Source organism: Sceloporus occidentalis, unplaced genomic scaffold (assembly GCF_023333645.1).
Source record: "Sceloporus occidentalis isolate IW3139 unplaced genomic scaffold, rSceOcc1.0.p SCAF_9, whole genome shotgun sequence".
Classification (NCBI taxonomy): Eukaryota; Metazoa; Chordata; class Lepidosauria; order Squamata; family Phrynosomatidae; genus Sceloporus; species Sceloporus occidentalis.
In genome coordinates, this window is record NW_028316989.1 from 49,380,908 (window position 1) to 49,400,514 (window position 19,607).

Below are 19,607 nucleotides of genomic sequence, written 5' to 3' on the forward strand. Positions count from 1 at the left end.
AACCGCCGTGGCTGCAAAATCCTACAGATCCCTGGAGCATGTATGTGCCTGCTTGCACACACGCATGTGAGCGCATGGAGATGGCACACTCAGTTTCTGATGGCCGAAGGGAACCCCGTGCGCACATTGCCAAGCCCTGGAGAAACGGCTGCTCTTTACTGGGCGAGAGAAAGAGGAGCGCTGAGAAAGGGGTCCCCCGTGGGCCAGTGGCCTCCCCCACATTTGCCACCTGCTCCATTAACCCCCTCCCTCCCTCCCTCCCTCCCTCCCCTGGAAAGGACTCAACGACAGAGATAACAGAGCGGAAGATAAACCAGGAACAGGGTCCACAAAGTGGTCAAGGCCAGACTCCGCAGCAGGACAATGCAAGGCCGAAGGACGGAGGGACTGACAGACGGATGGACGGGGTTCAGGGCGGGGGGGTGGCAGATCTTAGAGAAGCACAGAGTAAGTAAGAGAGACTCAGCCAAGGGTTGCCCCCAAAGAAACAGAAGAGAGCCGCTATGTACAATATGATACAAGGTATGCACAGCAGGACGGGGGGAAAGCCGCTGCTCAGGGACTCAGGTGGGCAGCTTTGGCTCTATCTGGAGAGAAGCTTCGTAGAGACCCTCCTCATCCATCACAAAGGACTGGTCCAGGAGGAACTGGGTGACCTGGGAGAGAAAGGAAAGCCGTGGGGGGAAAGCGCTAAGACAGGGGTCCCAAGGGGCCATCTAATCCCACTCCCCACACACCATGCAGGAATACACAACCAAAGCACACCCAAGAACTGGCCACCCAACCTCTGTGTAAAGCCTTCCACCAAAGAAAGACATTCCTTCTGCCCAACTCTGCAGCTTCCAGGAGCCAAGAAGGGCATGGAGACTCTGGAGGCGGCTTCTGCAAGACTCTTACCTTTGATTGATGCTCGATTTTGTAGGCCGTCTGCTGAAACTGCCTGATTTCTCGGATGATGTGGGAAATCTGTGCCAAGAAAAAGGAAATATCCACCTGTGCGCAAGGACACTCTTGGAAAAACCACCCGACGCTCGTGAAAAGAAAGGATGAGCCAAGCACAGCTTGGAAGCAATGAGTCACAAGGAACTAGTTACTTTCGGGCATATGTCAGGTGTTGCAAAGGCACATTTCTGAAGTCGTGTGACACGCGGAAGAGCAAAGCAACCTTATTAGCACAATACATAAATAAATTAGCACCATAACTAAAGGTGTTCAGCTACTCTCCAAAGTTGCAACTCCTGGAAGTGGCATTTTTCAAGTTTTAAGCCATTCTCATATTTATCCTATTTTTTTTCTCTTAACAAAAAGTGGTGGAGGGGAGTAACAGAAAGCACTAGAAAAGCGGCTTCTTGGCCAACTCTGTAGTAAATAACAGGGACATATTTCTTTCACAAAGTAACTTTCCAAGCTCTGGGAAAAACACCGCAGGATGAAGGAGCTGGAAACAAGGTGGCAACTCTGCTCTCTCCCAACTCAAAGGCCATTTTCTCAGGGCAAACATGTGCCCTCCTCCAACTGGCATATTTCATAGCCTTGTGTGGGATTGTGTTGTGCCAGGAAACTCTTTGGGCTTCTTCGCTCTTTGACGGAATTGTCTTTCACACACTTCCAAAAACCAAAAGGAGAGCTCACCATCCTCATTTTGGAGAAGTTCACAAGGCCATCCTCCGTGTAATTCGGGGTGCCCTCTTCTATGAACGCCAGGTCCGTCAGGTACATGCCAAGGTAAGGGACGCAAGGCGGATCGCAGCTGAGAGAAGGAGAAGGAGGAGGCAAAGACCCAGATTATTTGACTCAGAGAAGCGCAGACAGGGAAGCCTCCTTCCACCGGATTCAAGAAGCCACCTGGCAAATTTTCCCCAGTCACACAGTCCAGTTGAAACAACCAAAAGATGACCATGAAAATGGAATTATGCTGCCAACAATATTTAAAAGCATGCAATTAAAACAGATAATACATTTGCAAAGGCTTGTCAGATGGCGATGATGATGATGATGATGACGATGGCTGATGGAGGGCTGCAAGGAGCCACTTACTTTTTGAGGGCTTCCCTCAGATTCTTGAAGCGGCCCTCGGAAGAAACCAGCCGCTGCAGCTTGTCAATCAGGGCCTTGGTCTGGAAAGGAAAAGGGAGTCCTTTTGCTTCTTCTCCCCCCAAAAAAGTGGGAAGCAGAGACTGCATTGTAGCAGCCCCCCCCCCTGCTTTCTGCTAAATGGCTGGGACTTATGGGTCTGTATCTGGCCACAAGGTTAAGGACAGAATGCGCAACTTCTGAATACATTAAAGAAGTGCTGAAAACCCAGAAAATGCCTTGTAATTGTCAAAAGCTATTGACATGTCAGAAGTTTTATATACCATCCTCATGCCCCAAAACAAAGAATGAGCAGCTTTCTCTACACTCCTCGTTTATAAGAAGATTTGTGCCTACAAGAGGCATCCACAAATGGCCCCCAAAGGAACAAATGGACTGGAGGAGGTAAGGGCTGGCAAAATCCAAGGGGCTTCTGCTGCAAGGCCTCTCATTTCCTCACTCACTGATCCTTCGCTAGGACTTTGCCTCTGAGCAACAAGGCCTAAGGCAAGGAGGCCGAACGTCACAGCAGTGGCGCTGTGGGTCTGCTTTGCGTCTGCTTGTGGGGCACCTACCTGCTTGGAGACCTTCATCCAAGTCTTCTTCAGGCGGAAGATGGCACTGCGGTTGAAGGCCGAGGTGACCTCCAGCACCGCGTTGTAGTTGTGGAGGCACCGGCAGATATCTGCCACAGCGACCCACTTCTCAATGGTGCTCACCCGGGAAGTGATCTCCTCGTTGTGGAGGATCTCTGAGGCTATCAGGTTGCTGATCTGCAAAGAGTGGGAGTCTGTTGTTATTCCTCTAAGGCAAGGTGAAGTTCCTGGGTTATATTCCCCAGCCCTGCCCTATGCCCAACAGCCCTAAATGTTACCCAAAGGGACCATGTTGCACCTTTGAGAATAAATTGGCAGCCTAAGCTTTTGTAGACTGAGGTTGGCTTCATCAGGTGCGGGGAGTGAAGTGAAGACCTATTCCTGGGCTCTGCAATCCCTGCATCTGATGAAGTTGACTTCAGCCGACGAAAGCTCATGACGCCAACTTCTTTCTTTCAGTTAGTCTCCAAGATGTTACAAAATCCCTTTGCAAACTGACCCATGGCAATGTCATTGAATTCTTGCCCCAAATGTTGTAACTTTTCCCCAAAGGAGAGTTGCCTTCTGGTCCTTTGGGGTGCCTTCACAGCCAGTTTTCAGCAGTCAGGAATAAAAGGACCCCAACAGTGGACCCCATGGCCGCTAAGCAGAAACCGGTCCCTCACAGCCAAGCCATACGGTGCCTGCTTCTATCTCTGATTCTCCCAACACCATGATGCCCAGCATGGAGTGAAAGCAACAGTTTCACTTGCGCAGTTGACACAAAAGCAATGTGTCCCCTCCTATGGAGAGGAGCCAGACTATCCCTTGTGGTTTCCAAACTGACCGCAACACAACAGGCGAGAGCAACTTTGCTGAAAACCTCAAAATGAACCTGAGCAAAGATGGGCAGGAAGCCACTTGAAGGCAGGCAGGAAAGGAAGCCTTCTCCTCGGTCCCCAAAAAGTCTTCCAGGAGATAGTTGGCAAAAGCTGTGCTTAAAACACCAGTCCTGGATCACCTCTCCCTTGTGATGCCAAGTGTTGCGTTACTTGCATTGAGTGGACAATTACTTTTGGGAGCACAGTGACTGGCAGGATGCTACACAAAATCTCACCTCCTGGCCCTGCAATCTTATTGACACGATGGAGTGCAGAGACACAGGATGCAGGGAAACCAATCACAGACCTGTGTACAGTACATGCTTCGGCAACCACAAGTCTGCAATCCTGACCACAAAGCTGCAGCAACCACTGGCTGGATGTTTTCACCCAGAACACGGTTTGGTTGTAATAGGCGTCCCATCTCTTTACTTGAATACAAGGGAGACTTTCCAGAAGACCTTAGCACTGCCTGGCCTCAACCTAGAGGCCAGTATTTAGCACCACCGTTCCCTTAAGAACGATGGCAAGAGAGTGATCCAAATGGCCATCTTGCATGCAGCTCACTTTTATTCTGAGCAACTGAAGAAGGCAGAAGTGGAAACATTTTGCCAACTCATATATAAAGTTCTGTTTGCAGTCACTCAAATAGATATAAATAAAATGCGTAGGAGGAGAGCTGGCTGGGAACTGGTTTGGCCAGTTGAGGACCCATGGAATGACAAGCAGCAAAGCTTCTCAGCCGTTTCACTTCAAGGAGGCCCTCGAAGGCCAAGCACCTTCCTTCTGGAACGGAGAGCGACTCGCAGCTGTTTCAGAGGCCTATCCTGGATGGCACAAGGTTCAGCAGGGGACCCTGTTTCCCCAATGCCCTGAGTCCCCTCCATTGAGAAGGAGCTCCAATAGACCCACCCCGATCCGGACCCCGGACGGTTGAACTCACATCATTGAAGTGCTTGGTGTTCTTCATGATGTACGGAGTCCTCTCATTTTTTTCCACCTTCATCCATCCTTGCCCAAAAAACTCTCTGCAGAGAAGAAAGGTTGGGAGCCCAGCTCAGCCCCAGTACAGGTTCCCAATGGGGTCCCTCTTCCTCCTCTTCCTCCCCCTCTTCCTTTCCTCCTGTCTGGCGCATGAAATTCACATGGGTTTAGGAGGCTTCCATTTGGGATCGGGTGATGTGGCTGACACCAGTGCCAGGGCTCCCAGATCTCAGGCCTTGGCCCTTCTCCTCCAGGCCTTGAGCTGAGAGGGAGGAATCTCAGGGCAAGAACATTGTTTTCAAAACCCTCCCTCCCTCTGTATTCTCCATCGTTGGGCTTTTTCTCTCCTCTGAATAACATACTCTGGGAAACAGGCTGGTCCTTATTACATCCCACTTACTTATGGCCCTAGGATTTGTACCCCATGACATCAATAGAGACTGTCTCTTGGTCTCTGGTCCCTGAAATTTCGAGTCCTGGGATGGCACTACCCTGGCAGCCCTAGATCAGATAGATTTCTTCCCACAAGCAAAATGGTGGTGGAAGGAGATTGTGTGGGCAGAGCGGTGTTCACCATTGCCCTTGCACAACTAAAGGAAATGCAGATCCCAGGTATCAGAAAAGAGGAGACTTTCCTTCCTTCCCTCCCACCCCACCTGGTGCAATGCTCTCATCTGCCCCTTGAGACCTTTGGATGGCTCCCATGGACACTCACTCATAAGGAATGTTTTTGAAGACCAGGTGATCCAGCAAAGTGAGCTGCTCAGCGATTTCCAAGGCCGAGTGGTTTTCGAAGGGCTCCGCTTTGACCCCTTCGGCCTAAAAATGGAGAGAAAATGGAAGCGGCTCATTTGAGTGAAACCAAAAGCAAAAGACTGCTCTGCTGGCAGCAAGTGCAAAGGGAAGGAGAGAGGCCTTTTCTTGAAAAAGAGCAACCATATTCCCTAATAGGATGCGTGCGTCTGTGCACATCTCCCTCACAAAAAGGATATCGCAGTGGCGAGTGGTGTTGGTGTCTTGATGCCAGCTCCCCCTCCCCTCATTTTTTGTGGGTCTCTGAAATGCAAAGGGCAGTTTTGTGATGACCTCTGCGGCCAATGCTCTTGGCACCGGGCAGCTATCCCAAAGGGATCTCCCAGCTCTCTGATTCATGTCGAAGATAGAAGAAGTATCACTCCCATCCAAGCCATTTCCCCTCCAAAGATGGCCCTTCCATACGATTCCATCACCGCAGGTCACACAGCTGAAGCACCAACACAATGGTATATTTTTGTGCTGTGCAAAATTGTATGGTCCAGTTGCATGACGCTTCTAGAGGACCATCCGGAGAAATGCTTACCATCTGCACAATCTCTTCCAAGGTGATCTGATTGTCTCCAGGATCGTCCTGAGTCAAAGTCCTGAGATACAAACAAAAATAAAATAAAATAAAATATGGTTTTGTGGGATAGTGGTGGATTGTGGTTAGAACTTTAGTCTGAGAAGCTCCTGTGTAGAAAGAGATAACTAGTGATGTGTGGTTCAGTTTATGCTGCAAGAGACAACTGGAGTGTGGCCTCAGGCGCATTGTTTGCCTTTGTCTGTTCCACAAAACTAGTGCCTCAGGGCCTAAAATTCATCCTCTGCTAAAAAGATGGGGATCTGCGCACTAGCACCACTTGCCTTATGATGTTGGCAGCTGCTTTCCTCTCTTGCGTCAGCAGCTCTGGGTCGTGGATCACTTCCTCCAGAAAGCTGATCACTTTGCATTTCAGCTCCTCATTTGTTTCGAAATCCTGCCAGAAAAACAAGATGATTGATTTATCCCAGTTCACAAAAGAAGAGGTTTACACAGCTGCCTTTGCTTCTGAGCTGGAAGAAAGGCAGGAGATAGTATAAGTAAATATAAGTAAGTCTCTCTGGTGTGATTGCTCAACAGATCCTACCGACAGCAGCACTTTAGGGCTTATGCTCATCCACCACAGTTCCTTATTTGCAGTGGGCCATCTAAGATTATCATCCGGTATTTTGATTGTAATTGTTGTCTCAGATCTCACAAAAACAAAAGTACTGATTGGGGGGGGGGGGGGGGCTGTTTGAAAGTATAATTACAAAGAAAAGGAAAAAATGGAAGAGGAACAAGAAGGGAGGGAAAGGAAGGAGAAGTCCCTCTTCCTCCTTTGTTGTTGTTGTTCTGTGCCTTAAAGTCATTTCCAATTTATGGTGATCCTAAGGCAACCCTATCTTGGGTTTTCTAGGCAAGATTTGTTCCAAGGAAGTTTGTCATTGCCTTCTCCTGAAGCTGAGAGTAACTTATTGCCCAAGATCAGCCAGTGGGTTTCATAGCCAAGAGAGGATTCGAACCCTGGTCTCCAGAGTCATAGCCCAACCCTCAGCTACATCATGCTGGCTCCCTTTCCTCTTTCAGCTATGCACAAATGTGTATTTTATCATTTCTGTATTTTGATGTAATTATATTTTGAGTTTGCCATAATGCTTGCGGTGGTAATAAAGCAAGAGCCGTACCTGGGAATGCTTGGAGACCCAGTGCCTGAGGACATTGAGGACCCGGTTGGTGGCCGCCCTTCGGATCACAAACTCTTTGTCGCCGTTCCTTTGGTCAGGAGGGAAACCTGGATGGATGGCAAGGGACACTTGCTGGAGGCCATGCCAGCCGAGGAGCCCTCTTGCCAGGCTGGCGCAAACAAATCAAAGCAGGCGACAGGCCACCCAAGAGCGCTGGATGCCTCTGTCTCTCTGGGCCCCAAAAGGGCCATAGCATTTCTGCCTCCACAGACTGGGGCTGCTTCCTTGCTTGCCATAGGTCCCCCCTTTGTGGCGTACAAATTTCCCTTGGGACTGTGCTTTAATGGAGTTGTCCCAGGTACTGAGCCTTCTTTAGGGCTACGGTTTGGCCCCTTGAATATAGCTCCTCTGACGCTCAGGCCAAATCCTAAAGAGGACTCACCTGCCCTCCATCCCAAATAAGGGCACCCTAAACCAGCAGCCTCTGCCACTGATTTTCCTTTTTGCATTTATTGGGGCTAAGTTTTTCCAAAACATCAGGGCGTCATTCCTCCAGAGTAAACTTCTCCCCGCAAAGCACCAGGACAAGGCTGTCTTAAGGCAATTGGGACCCTGAAGCAGTTCCCCCAATAAGTCCCCCTTTCCCTGAGGCATTTGACAGAGGTTCTTCCAGAAGTGGTGGTCTAGGAAAATGGATAAGCCAGCCACAAAATACTAAGCGCAACAAGAAGGCGGCACTCAGGCCTTCCCATGCAGGGACCTGTTTTGACCTTTTGGCTTTGAGGAGACCTACTAGTTCTTGCCCCACAGATGGGTATCCCATCACTAGAACACTGGTCATATCAGAAGCACCCAGACGTTCAGGAAGGAAGGGACACTTTCCCATCTCCAGGCCTCTCCCACCGTCTTGCCATTGCTCTTCTGGCCCTGCACCCCTGAAAGGCAGGTAGGTCTAGATAGGCAGGTGGAGGAGAATCCCAGAGAAGAGGATCCGCAGTGGCTCACCTGCGCTGGCCAAGGACATCCTCCGGTACTTCTCTTTGGTGGGGGTGCCTTCGTTGGCTCCGGCGGTGGCGATAGCGAACGCCGATGCTGCAGAGAGGGCACTGCGGCTGTTCTCCAGCTCCCGGCAAGATGTCATGACCACCCCGTTATTATATGAGAACAAGGGGAATTCTGCACCAGGAAGAGAAGAGGCACATCAACATGGCAGGAAATGTGCCAGAAGGGGTCCCCTCCTTCCCTTCACCAACTGGCCATGGCAGAGCCCCCCAGGAGCAAAGTCCTTCTTGGCACCTCAGAAGGAAGGACCCACTTACAGCTGGGCCTGTGCAACTTATTATTATAGTGCAACAGCAGCTGCCTTTCTTGCACTACAAAGCCTGCTGTTTCATGAGGTGGGGGTGCTTTCTGGGTAGTTTCAAGGAGCCTAACACCCCTCCTGCAAATACCAAACACGCTGGAGAAGCCGATTGTCCACCAGCAATGGCCACCTTCTCAGACCCTTGCAAGCGTCCTTGTATTAACTCTCCTCTTGCCATAGCATTCCTGCCACTCCCCGACCCCCGTTTCCCAGCCCCCCCCATTGCAGATTTCTTCCTGTCCCATACCCCCACCCCCTGCTTTGGCTCCCTTTACCTGAAGAACTCTTGCCTTTGATCGGCTTAGGTGTGGTGGGAGATTTGGTGGGTGACGTCTCTGCGTCTGCGTCATCACTCTGGTTGGGATCCCCATCAGACTCTTCCCGGACGGACATGTCTGTGCCTGGTTGGAGCAAGAATGAGGGTCTCATAAACGGGGCAGGAATAAGTGGGACCCTCTGAACCCCACTCTGTTCCCTTCCCCGGCTTGGAAGGATTTCCATGCCATTTCCTTCTCTCTTTGTCTCTCTCTTTGGTTCCCAGCCAACAGGAAGGAAGGGCAGGATGGCAGCTTCCCCCGAGGTACCCAGGGCCGTCAGACCCACCCACCATCTTGCCTGGCATTGACAGACAGCTGGGATTGGCAGCCACTCCACTGGCATCTGGGGCAGCTGGAGTGATGGGTCCCTTCTAGGCTTCAAAGGAGCGACCCCTTTCTTCCTCTAATAGATTAAGTACTATGGAGAGATCTTTTAAAGTTCAGGCCAATCTTCACTGCCCTGCTGAGATGGGCACTGCCAGGGGAACTGAACATTTGATGGCTCCTTCAGAGTAAAGCCCAGAGAGGATTTAGCACCTCTTCTGACAGGGAAGCCCCCCACCACCCAATGGCTGGAGCCCAAGCCCATGGATGGACTTGGGACTTTCCTCCTAGAAGTAGCTCCCTGGAGGACAAAGCCATAGGGCAGTCTTGGGGAATGGCTCCTTCCTCCAGAGGACTGACTCTCCTGCTGCTCCCTTCTTCCAGAAGGCACTTACTTGGCTTGCTAGGGAGAAGATCCTCGGTTTTTTCGGCAGTGCCGATAGACTCCCCTTCATCCGGGATCTTGTTGGAGTAGCTGCTGCTGCTGGAGACGTAGAGCTTGTTGATGTCCAGGGTGGTTTTGCTGAAGGGCGACATGGAGGAGTACATGCTGGCATAGCCGTTGGAGGAGCAGCTCAGGGCGGCCAGGTCCAGGGCTTTGCCCCCGGTGATGATGGGGATGTTCAGGGAGAGCTTCCTCCGACGGCTCGGGGAAGAGGACTTGGTGATGGAGAGGGGTGGCGGAGAGGAAAACTTCCGGCTCGCCCGTGGAGACTTGGGAGGCTCGCCATAGAGGAGCTTGGTGTTCTGGCTGCTGGCAAACAAAAGTTCCAGGGACCTGGAAAAGGGGGGGGGGGCAAAAGGCAGGGTCTAATTTATCACGAAGTCTAGGGGGTCTGGTTTTAAATGCCAGATGAGATTTTACATGCATAAAGCTCGGGTGGTCAAGTCGCATACTGATTGTGTTGAATGGCAACACTGTACAATAAAATGACACATGGCAATGAACACCCCAGGGGATGTTGGAGGAGACCCCACCACCCACAGATCACCTTGCAGGGATGGCGCTGATGGGCTTCTTGTAGATGGTGATCAGCTTGTCCAGGACAATGACAGCCGTGGTGAAGACCCGGTACGAATGGAGGAAGGTGTTGAGGAAGTCTATGCTTAGGAAGCGCAGGTCGGTCAGTCTCTCCAGCAGCCGCTCGACGCTCGCATAGCGGATCTGAAGGACTTTGCAGGAATTCATGGTTTTGCTGAACCGGATGTCAACATCGTCACAGTACAGACTGGTGTCAGACCTGGAACGATACCACAAATTAGGAAGAAAATATGCCATGGGGTGTCTTCTTCACTGAAGTCTATGTCCTTCGCCTAAGCTGGAATGAAAGAGGGACCAATGGAGGAATGGATCAGAGAATACATTGCGCTGCCCTGCCTTTCTACCAATATCAGACCCCCAGCAGCTTTGAACTCAAATTAGAACAAAATTAAGCTAAACACCAATCCTGATAGGATTGGGGAAAAGTTGTAAAGCATCCCGTAACACATCCTATTAAAAACTACACCAATTTAAAAGACCCAAACAACATTTAAAACATGACAAGTAGAATGAAGGCACATCTTTCCAGGTTGCACACAGAGTTCTGAGCACAATTCTGCATTGTGGCTTTACAAAGGGCCCTTAGGGCTCCCTGCATTTTGGGGTGGGATTGTGCTTTGATGACTCCAGGAGACATGTGTCTCCATCTTCACTTGCTCTCTTACAACACTCACTTGATCATTTGGGGAACGGTGACTTTTGAGTTCTCCTCAAAGGCGTTCATCATCAGGCCATTGCATCGGATGTTATCGATGCACTGGAACACAGAAAGAAAGAAGGGAATGGTGCTCAGACTGGAGGGCACAAGGCTTCGGAGTGAAGGACCTCCATAAGGCAGGCCAGTTTCTTCTCTGGAACATCTATGCATGTCGTATCCCTTGGTGTAAGCGTCCCAGTTGACGCTAAAAGCCTTTTCCTCCCAGGACTATTTTGCTTAGAGCAAACTTTAGTTTACTTAGGAAAGTTGCTTGCCAGTTGTCTTCATGCCAGTTCACAGGCTGAGAGTTTAGCCACGACTGTACATCGGGGCTGCAGAGCATATACTTGTGCACTCATTGTATGTCACACCTGTTTTGTTGAATAGCAATGTTGTGTGACTGAATGCATACCCAAATGCACACAACTGTATACCCATCTGGCTGTGCAACTGATACACCTGCATGCACAACTCTGCTTCTGCAATCTTGACCCAAATGCAGTTGTCCTGCGTTGCACAGAAATGCCCGACCTACTTCTATAGGGGAATTTACACATGAGTAAAAGACACTAAGAGTCCCAAGAGTACCTAGTGAGAGATTCTTGCATGTCCCCATCATCTCCTAACATCCCCAGTCCTTGACTAGGTTTTCGGTGCTTCCCCTTGGGGCTGAATCCCTCCTTACTTGGCTAACGTCGCTGGTCCAAGCAGCCTTTTCTTGTCTGGATGATGCCACAAGGATCACGGTGTAGGATGGACAGTCTTTAGGTTCTACCACAATCTTGAAGTCAAGATGATCAATGTCTTGGCCAGAGCCTTTTACTGCATAAGAGTTGGCAAGAGAGAGGGAGAATGTGGGGCAGGGGGAGATTGATAGAGAGGGAAAGACAAGAAACAATGTCAGCTGGGCCCCCAGCCTCATAGTTACAACACAAAGCATCCATGTGCTGCACATGGGAGTCATTCTGGCAGAATGGTCTCCTGCTTTACTCATATATAGGGACAGTGCTGTTTTTAAGAGTGGCACAAGATTATGGTATCCATTAATGCACCACAATCGAGAGAGAGGAACCAGTGCTTGCAGGGTTTACGTTCCCAGAGTCCTGCCTCCTAAATGCATGTTCTTCTTTGGAAACCATCTGTGATTGCCTCACAAACACACACTCCGTGAATTTAGTCACGCTTGGTAAATGCCATCTTTAACATCTTATGCCAGTCTTAATTAAACAGCAAGGCAAGGAGTTATCATCAGCTCATGATCAGTGACACGTGGGGTGGATCCAAACTACACAATTATACCAGTTTGATACCATTTTGAGAGCCATGGCTCCATCCTATGGAATCCTGGGATTTGTAGATGGTGGAGGGCTAATACTCACAATTATCCCTTCTAGAAAGGTATAGTTTGGGAGCATTAGAGAACTATAAGTACCCTTCCCCAAAGTGCAGTTCCCAGGACTCCAAAGGAAGAGAGCCATGGCAGTTAACATGATACTGAACTGCTGTAATAGTACAGTGTGGATATGCTCCCGTCTTTCCTCCTTTTATGTTTCGGACACAGTGGTCCAAGGGCATGTGAGGTAATATCACCTGGCTGAAGGTAAGCAGTCTGGGCCTCATCCCTTCACGGGTGGGAGAAAATCTGGGGACCCTGCCCTAATTCCGGTGCCCGCCCTACACACTGCCTCCAGTTCTGAGACAAAAGGAACTGGAAGAAACTGGAAGCATTCCAGAAGCAGTATCCAGAAGGGGACACAATGGCAGGGACAAAGACACTTGGGAGCAGCAGAGGAATGTGTGCAATGGCAGGGAGGGAGAAGCAGCACAGGAGGAACCATGAGCTTCTTGGCAAACATGAGGTGGGCACTACCATTTCTAAGGGTTGTGTGTGCTGTTTGAGCATGAGGGGAAGAGAGGCACAGGGAGCTCTGCATGGGGGTCCACATACCCTCCTCGTCTGTGCTCTCTGTGTCCTCCACAAGGGTGCAGTCGATGAGGGAGATCACACCATTCTGAAAAGGAAAAAACAACCAAGGAGCACACAGTCGGCACAATTGGGAAGGCATCTCCTGCCCACCGGCGGGGCTGGGCTTGTGGGGGTCCCCTTATGCTCACCTTGGTCAAGTGCAGCTTCCCTCCGGACCCTCGGGTGCAAATGATCAAGTGCTTGGAGAAGAGGAAGCACTGCCTCTCGCCCTCCTTCCTCAGGGAGAGGGACCCCAGGCGGCCGCGGGTGATCTTCCCCTTTTCGGACATTGGCACCTGGATGAGGGACCCTGGAGAAGAAAGGAGAAGAAGGAGCGCTTCCTGGGTCAGAAGGCCCAGATGATCCAAAAGCATCCCAGCCCCACAACAAGATGGCAGGCAGGTAATACGGCCAACCATGCCAGCCTTTGTGGCTGCTTTGCCTTGTCCCACAAAGAATGGATTCATTGAAGCACTCCAAAATGGAAATGCATAGCAAAGCCAAATGCGCTAATGCAGAGGCCAAGGAAAGGCACGCAGTAAACCTGTATCATCATGCCATCCCTTCCTTGCCTCCAATGTTTCTCTAAGGGATCCCTTCCAGCCTCTAGGATCATTTGGATCCCCCTTTTCTTGCAATATCCTTTTTAGGGTGCAAGAAGCAGCTGCCCTTTGGAGGGCTTTAATGAGCAACAATGGAGCCTTCTATTGAGGGACTCGCTCCAATGGTGCTGCCGCAACAGAAGTAAGCTACCTTGTCTTACAAAGGTCTGACTGGTGTCCAGAAGGATTTCGCAGCCTTCGATAATCATCCGTTCGATTGCCAGGTTCTTCCGAATGTTTTCAGTCTCACTGACTTCATCGTGCATTATCCTGTGGGAAGAGGAAAGGGTGGTCCCAAAGCCACCTTCCAAACCCATTCCTCCCTCCACTAGGCATCATCTGTATCTCCCAACCTGGACAGCTCTTCCAGCTTGGACTTGGCATAATCCAGGCTGTTCCTCTCCACATGTTCATGCGGCGTGTGCGCCAAGAGCTCATGCAGTGTCAAGATGTACCTGGGGATCTGGGTCACAAGAGAGAACAAACACAATCATGCGAGAGGTCAAAACTGGCGCAAGGCACTCTTGCCGCAGGGAGCATGGCAACAAAGGCTTGAAAGAAGGAGGTAGCAACCCTTGGCATCCTCCATGCGATTTTTATCTCATTTTACCAGTCTGCCTCAGTTATAAAAGTCAACGCGTTCCTGGGTACAACTTCCTTAACAGAAAATTTGGCACTAAAGGCAGAAATAACATGGAAAGACTAGGGATAGGCCCCTATACCACAAACAAAGAAGAGATGTGCAACATGCTTTAGCAAACAAAATTATCCAAAACTCACGACATGCACATGTGAAACGAAATAAACAGGTCAGGTAAGCCTTGCATAAGTAAACGAAACCATTCGGAGCCTTCTTGAGGCCACTTGAAGGCTTCTTTCAAAATGCCCTCAAGGATTACTCTTCCTTTTCACTACCCTCCACCTTTTTATTCCACTTTGGATGCCTAACTTGCTTTTTTAAACCTATGGACTCTTAGGACGCATACATCTGCAATAAGCAATTCTTGTCTGCCTTGGCTGTTATAGGACACATACATATGGCTAAAACAGAATCGCCTAAAGAAAAACCCTTTTCCCTAGATCAAGCTATGCTTTTCACATTTTTTACTGCAGACACCCAGCTGCAACCCAACAATGAGAGTCTATGGCCCCATACAGACAGGCCAAAATAAAGCTGCTTCAGGTCACTTTGGAGGTATGCTGTTTAAATGCATGTGTCCTAAGAGTCCAGAAGTCACACCAAAGCCATGCTCCAGTCCTCTTAGGACTCATGCATCATTTAAACAGCATACCTCCAAAGTGACCCGAGGCAGCTTTATTTTGCCCTGTCTGTATATGGGACCTATGTTTCTCATGCACTACTTCGCTATCCTCCCAATGCTAATAGAGGCTGGGGTTATTAAAATAATCCTTTGTAAAAAGGAGCTTCACTGTCAGAGGTTTTGTTAACCTCTGTATTTCACTGCTTAGTCCATCAAAATTTCCAGGGCAGTTTACAGAGTGAATTGAAAGCCCAGATTTCCAGCAGATCTCCTGACTTCATCCAGGCCTCTTTGTGAACCAGATGACCATCCAGATGGCCAAAGGTGTGTCCAAATGCTGGACAGAGTTGGCTTCCCTCCCCATAGGCCTGAGCATGCTTTGCACCTGCCATCGCCTCTCTCACCTGAAACATGGGATACGTCAAGAAAGTCTCTAGCGTCCGCTCCTCGCAGTCTGGCTTTGCCTCGTAGTGCTTCAACAGCTTGTCAAAGTCCCGGTTCTGTTTGCAATGGGCCAGAATCTGGAGGCTGTACTGGTGGTTCCGGACAAATTCCTGATAGATGTTGAGCATCGGCAGCAGGATGTCAAAGAGGTCGGCTGCAAGCAGAGAAGCGGTGGTGAGGCTCCGCAGTTCACAGAAAAGGCCTTTGTATGTTCAGATGGCCCTTCTTTGGGTGCTAACTCTTCTGGTTGCAGAAGAGTCTTTTAATGGGAGTTCATGTGCTGCGCTCTACTTTTATTGCCATAGTTATTTTTCAATTTCTTCTCAATTGTTTTATATATGTGCTTTTTCAAATAGGGTAATCACTTATTTAATGCTGGTGAAACGTCAGGAAGAAACTCTTCTAGAACACGGCCACATAGCCCAAAAACCCCACAAAGAACTATGGATGCCAGCCATGAAAGCCTTTGACTCCACACTTATTTAATTGTTTTTAAACGCCGCTTGTTGTAATGTTTGCTTTTAGCTGTCTTTTGTTTTAGTCTATGTCATCACTACTTTGGATTCTATGTTGGGAGAAAGACTGGATGGAAATAAAATGATATTAAATGGAAACAAATCATGCAATCGGGTCTTGCTCATCCGGTGGGGACTCAGTTGGATTCAACACTCCTTTCCTTTATTCCCACCCATTTTAAATACCTATTTCAAGAGAGATGTACCACCAACCCATTCAGGGAATCTGGACCCAACATTGGGCCTTTTGGGTGCTGGGGGTAAAGCTTTTGTTCCCAATTATTATTCTTGTTGAATAATAGAATGGACCGTGAATGGACCGTGAGGAGCAAAGGGTTTGGCACTCACCAAGCACCAACGTTGGCCAGCTGGAGATGCGTGCTTTCAGACCCTGGTAGAAGATCTGATGCAAAAACATGATCGTTTCGCTGAAAGAGAACCCAACAAGCCGATGGAGCAAATCAGGCAAACTGAACTTGAACAGATCTCTTGAAGGTGCTGAAACCCTCTGATAACTTCAGGGCCTTGGAGTGATCCTTTAGCACCCCTCAAGTTCAGCTCCTTTAGGAGTGGGCTTTCTGCCCTTCTGAATCAGTCCAATTCCATGGGGCTCCTCTTGCACAGGACCCTCTGGGCCTCAGCCAGACCCAGAGGTCCTCTTGGGTTCCCGCTCACCTGTTCAGAAAGATGCTGCTGACGTCGTCGTGGGTGACGGGGGGCTTCTTGGAGCTGGCCGCCATCCTCAGGGGTCTCAGGAAGTTGTTGACCAGGATGTGGAGCTGCTGGACATACTCAGCCTCGGCCTCCAGCATGCTGAAGACCACCTGGTTCCTCTTGCGCATGCTGTCTGCATGCGGGGAGCGGATGTAGTCCTGGATGATGGTCTTCCACTTCCTCCGGCAAAGCCAGCCCCGCAGGAAGCTCTGGACCTGCCAATGTCCATGGGGGGAAGGAGACCGTGGGGCACAGTAAGCAAGGAAAACCAACCCACAAGGAAAATCAAGGGGCACAAGAAAGGCCACAGAGCACCCGGTTCCTATGGAGCCTCCTGCCTTAATTCAGCCAAACCACCCTCCCTCCTTCTCCCACCTTTGGAAACCCCACAGTCTCTTTGTTGAGCATATGTTATGGGAAAGTAACACAGAGGTCCAAAAGTAGCTTAAAATGAACCCTATTTGTAGTTAAAAAGGAACACTTGCATAATTGAATGGGACATTTGTATTCTCCATTTGGTTCAGGGAGGAATACATGGACTTGGATTAGGTCCAATGCACCTGCATATTATGATAACAATAATAATCTTGTAAGGAAGGCCCTAAACCCTAAACTCTGATACTAACCGGAAGATAGAGGAGCCTACCTTCTTGATCTTCTTGATGTCGCTGTCATCGTCGTTTGGTGGGCTGGTCTGGCTGGACTGGATGCGTTCATTGTCTTTAAGTAAGGCAGCGATCTGGGCAGACACAGAAGACAGAGAGATAAAGGACTGGAAGGCCGGTGAAGAACATGTTTCTTTCCCCTGATGTCCCCCCAACATCCTGAGGACAGAAAAAGGAGGACAGCCGGATGTCCTTTGCACTTTGAGACTTTGTATGGGAAAACACTTTTGTGCAAATATGCACAGCCTGCACAGAAAATGGAGGCAGAAAATGTCTTTCTTGCATGAAAAGCAAGAAAGCAATAGAAAATGACAAATACAAATTTAATGAACAGCGGGCACATAAAAGTATAGAAAACACAACCTCTTGTTAAGTAGATACGTACCCTGACCAAGCCCTAACTTTTCCTAAATTGATAGTTATACGTCCTTTAACTGCATTAGAATTTGTGGCTCACTGAACTAGTGACACTTGTGGGTTAATATGGAGCTGGATGGAGGCAATGTCTGAGCTTCCAAAAGTCCTGCTGGCTGGATGGGAGCAGAGTCCTATTATGATGCTGCCGTATTGGAGCTTTATCGTATCTCCCAGGACAGGATTTGAGCCCGAGTTTTCCAACAGAAAACTGTGTGGCATTTTGCACAAATGCAAAAAGATCTTGCAGGAGACCCACTGTTTTCTGGATGAGCGGTGAGCATTTTTCACAGCCCTACCTGCCACGTGCCAATTTGTGCTACGCATGGAACATGGCTGTGGGAGTCAGTTTCTGGATGCATGGCCGCTGGTGTCTTCGCGTCCCTGTCTTGGTGAGATAAAACCTGCCTCCCTTGTGAAGGAGCGTGATTCCAGAAGTAATGGAGGCTGGAATGGGACTCCAGCCTCCTGTTTAGTTGTCCTGGGAGAGAAGGAAGGTGGCCCATTGTCCCTGAATCCAAGCCTGTTTCTCAAGAGGACAATTTATCCATAATTAGGAGTTATCAAGGAGACACTATTCAGAACAAAATGGAATAATTTTTCTGCACTTAGGGCGGAAAAATGAAATGCAGAGATATAGGTTGGGGGACACCTGGCTTAAGGAGAGACTTAAGCATATGAAAGGGATCTAGGAGTCCAAGTGGACCACAAGTTGAACATGAGTCAACAGTGTGATGCGGCAGCTAACAAGGCCAATGCGATTTTAGGCTGCATCAATAGAAGTATAGTGTCTAGATCAAGGGAAGTAATAGTGCTCCTCTATTCTGATCTGGTCAGGCCCCACCTGGAATAATGCTGTGTCCAGTTCTGGGCAAAACAATTTTAAAAGGATGTTGAGAAACTGGAGCCATGTGTCCAAAGGAGAGAGACTAAAATGGTGAAGGGTCTGGAAACCATGAAGCCCTATGAGGAAAAACTTAGGGAGCTGGGGATGTTCAGCCTGGAGAAGAGAAGGTTAAGAGATGATATGAGAGCCCTGTTTCAATACCTGAAGGGATGTCATATTGAGAAGGGAACAAGCTTGTTTTCTGCTGCTCCAGGGACTAGGACCCAATGGAGCAATGGATGCAAGCTACGGGGAAAGAGGTTCCAGCTCAACATTAGGAGGAACTTCCTGAGAGCAAGGGCTGTTTGACAGTGGAACACACTCCCTTGGATTGTGATCTTTGGAGATCTTTGAACAGAGGCAGGACGGCCATCTTTTAGGGGATGCTTTGATTGTGATTTCCTGCATGGCAGAATGGGGTTGGACTGGATGGCCCTTGCGGTCTCTTCCAACTCCGCGATTCTATGATTCTATGAACTCAAAGCCGAAACAACTCCCATGCAAGATGGGTGCTTCCACTGTCGGCCGCTAATCCGTCTCCACCAAAGAGCGGAAGGGCTGCCTTCTCCCTCTTGAAATCCACTAAGGAAAATTTGCACATTAAAGCCAGAGAGCATTTGATCTGCACTTCAAAGGCAGGCAAACACAAAGTGTAAGGACAGGGATCTATGCAGAGAAGGCGACTAATGAAGCACCGCTCAGCAAAAACTGGGGAGCGGCCAATGGACCCCCACAGAAGGAAGAAGCAAGATAGACCTCTGGAGCTGCTCTAGAAAAGGCCATCTGAGTGTTAGTAGACAAGCCTGATGTGTTTCAGCCTTGTCAAAAATGGCAGAAATGTCTGAGCCAGGAACTCCTGATCCGTTTCCCCAAGAAGCCTTAAGAGCAGACAGAGGCCAAAGCATGTCAGGCTTTTTGGCTAAGAAAAAGGCCAGCTTCTGAGCATGTTTAAGCCACCTGTCCTAATACTGGAGACACTGGGCAAGCAACTTGGCCTGTGGCATTTATGCCAGCAGCAAGGAAAAGGGCAGGAGGGGGGGTATCTAGTTATTCTTCAAGCACAACTTTTCTTTTATAATGCCTGGTCTAATCTATCATTTGACAAGACAGCTTCCATCTAGCAAAATGCCTCCATGTTTTGGATGTCCATTTTTAAACCGCATCTTTGCCTTACCGACGAAGGTCAGGAGATACCAAGAAGGGCCCTTTTTCATTAAGGTACTTCCCAAATTCTCATCACAGCATCAGAGAGACTGAGTTTGTGGTTCAGAGTTGTGCAAATGTCCCTTTCCAATGCACTTGCACAGCTCCAGAAACACCACTTTAAACCTCGGCCATTCCTTTGTGTGACACAACCAGAAAGACTTTTGCTGCCAGG

General features: G+C 49.2%; 1 protein-coding gene across 1 annotated transcript in view; it reads right to left on the minus strand.

The window, feature by feature from the left end:
- Positions 1-271: 271 nt before the first annotated feature.
- Positions 272-19,607, minus strand: part of RASGRF1 (Ras protein specific guanine nucleotide releasing factor 1) — a 28,404-nt gene continuing 9,068 nt past the window's right edge. The window contains exons 4-27 of the mRNA XM_089539391.1: positions 16,911-17,003; positions 16,226-16,479; positions 15,899-15,978; positions 14,996-15,189; positions 13,683-13,792; positions 13,481-13,599; positions 12,877-13,037; positions 12,710-12,773; positions 11,447-11,583; positions 10,739-10,821; positions 10,015-10,263; positions 9,418-9,800; positions 8,657-8,782; positions 8,024-8,194; positions 7,019-7,125; positions 6,176-6,288; positions 5,853-5,913; positions 5,229-5,332; positions 4,473-4,557; positions 2,649-2,846; positions 2,038-2,117; positions 1,633-1,750; positions 898-966; positions 272-656 (exon numbers count right to left, since the gene is read on the minus strand). Of these exons, the coding sequence (XP_089395517.1) occupies positions 564-656; positions 898-966; positions 1,633-1,750; positions 2,038-2,117; positions 2,649-2,846; positions 4,473-4,557; positions 5,229-5,332; positions 5,853-5,913; positions 6,176-6,288; positions 7,019-7,125; positions 8,024-8,194; positions 8,657-8,782; positions 9,418-9,800; positions 10,015-10,263; positions 10,739-10,821; positions 11,447-11,583; positions 12,710-12,773; positions 12,877-13,037; positions 13,481-13,599; positions 13,683-13,792; positions 14,996-15,189; positions 15,899-15,978; positions 16,226-16,479; positions 16,911-17,003 (3,252 nt within the window). The 3' untranslated portion in view covers positions 272-563. The remainder of the gene's footprint in view (positions 657-897; positions 967-1,632; positions 1,751-2,037; positions 2,118-2,648; positions 2,847-4,472; positions 4,558-5,228; positions 5,333-5,852; positions 5,914-6,175; positions 6,289-7,018; positions 7,126-8,023; positions 8,195-8,656; positions 8,783-9,417; positions 9,801-10,014; positions 10,264-10,738; positions 10,822-11,446; positions 11,584-12,709; positions 12,774-12,876; positions 13,038-13,480; positions 13,600-13,682; positions 13,793-14,995; positions 15,190-15,898; positions 15,979-16,225; positions 16,480-16,910; positions 17,004-19,607) is intronic.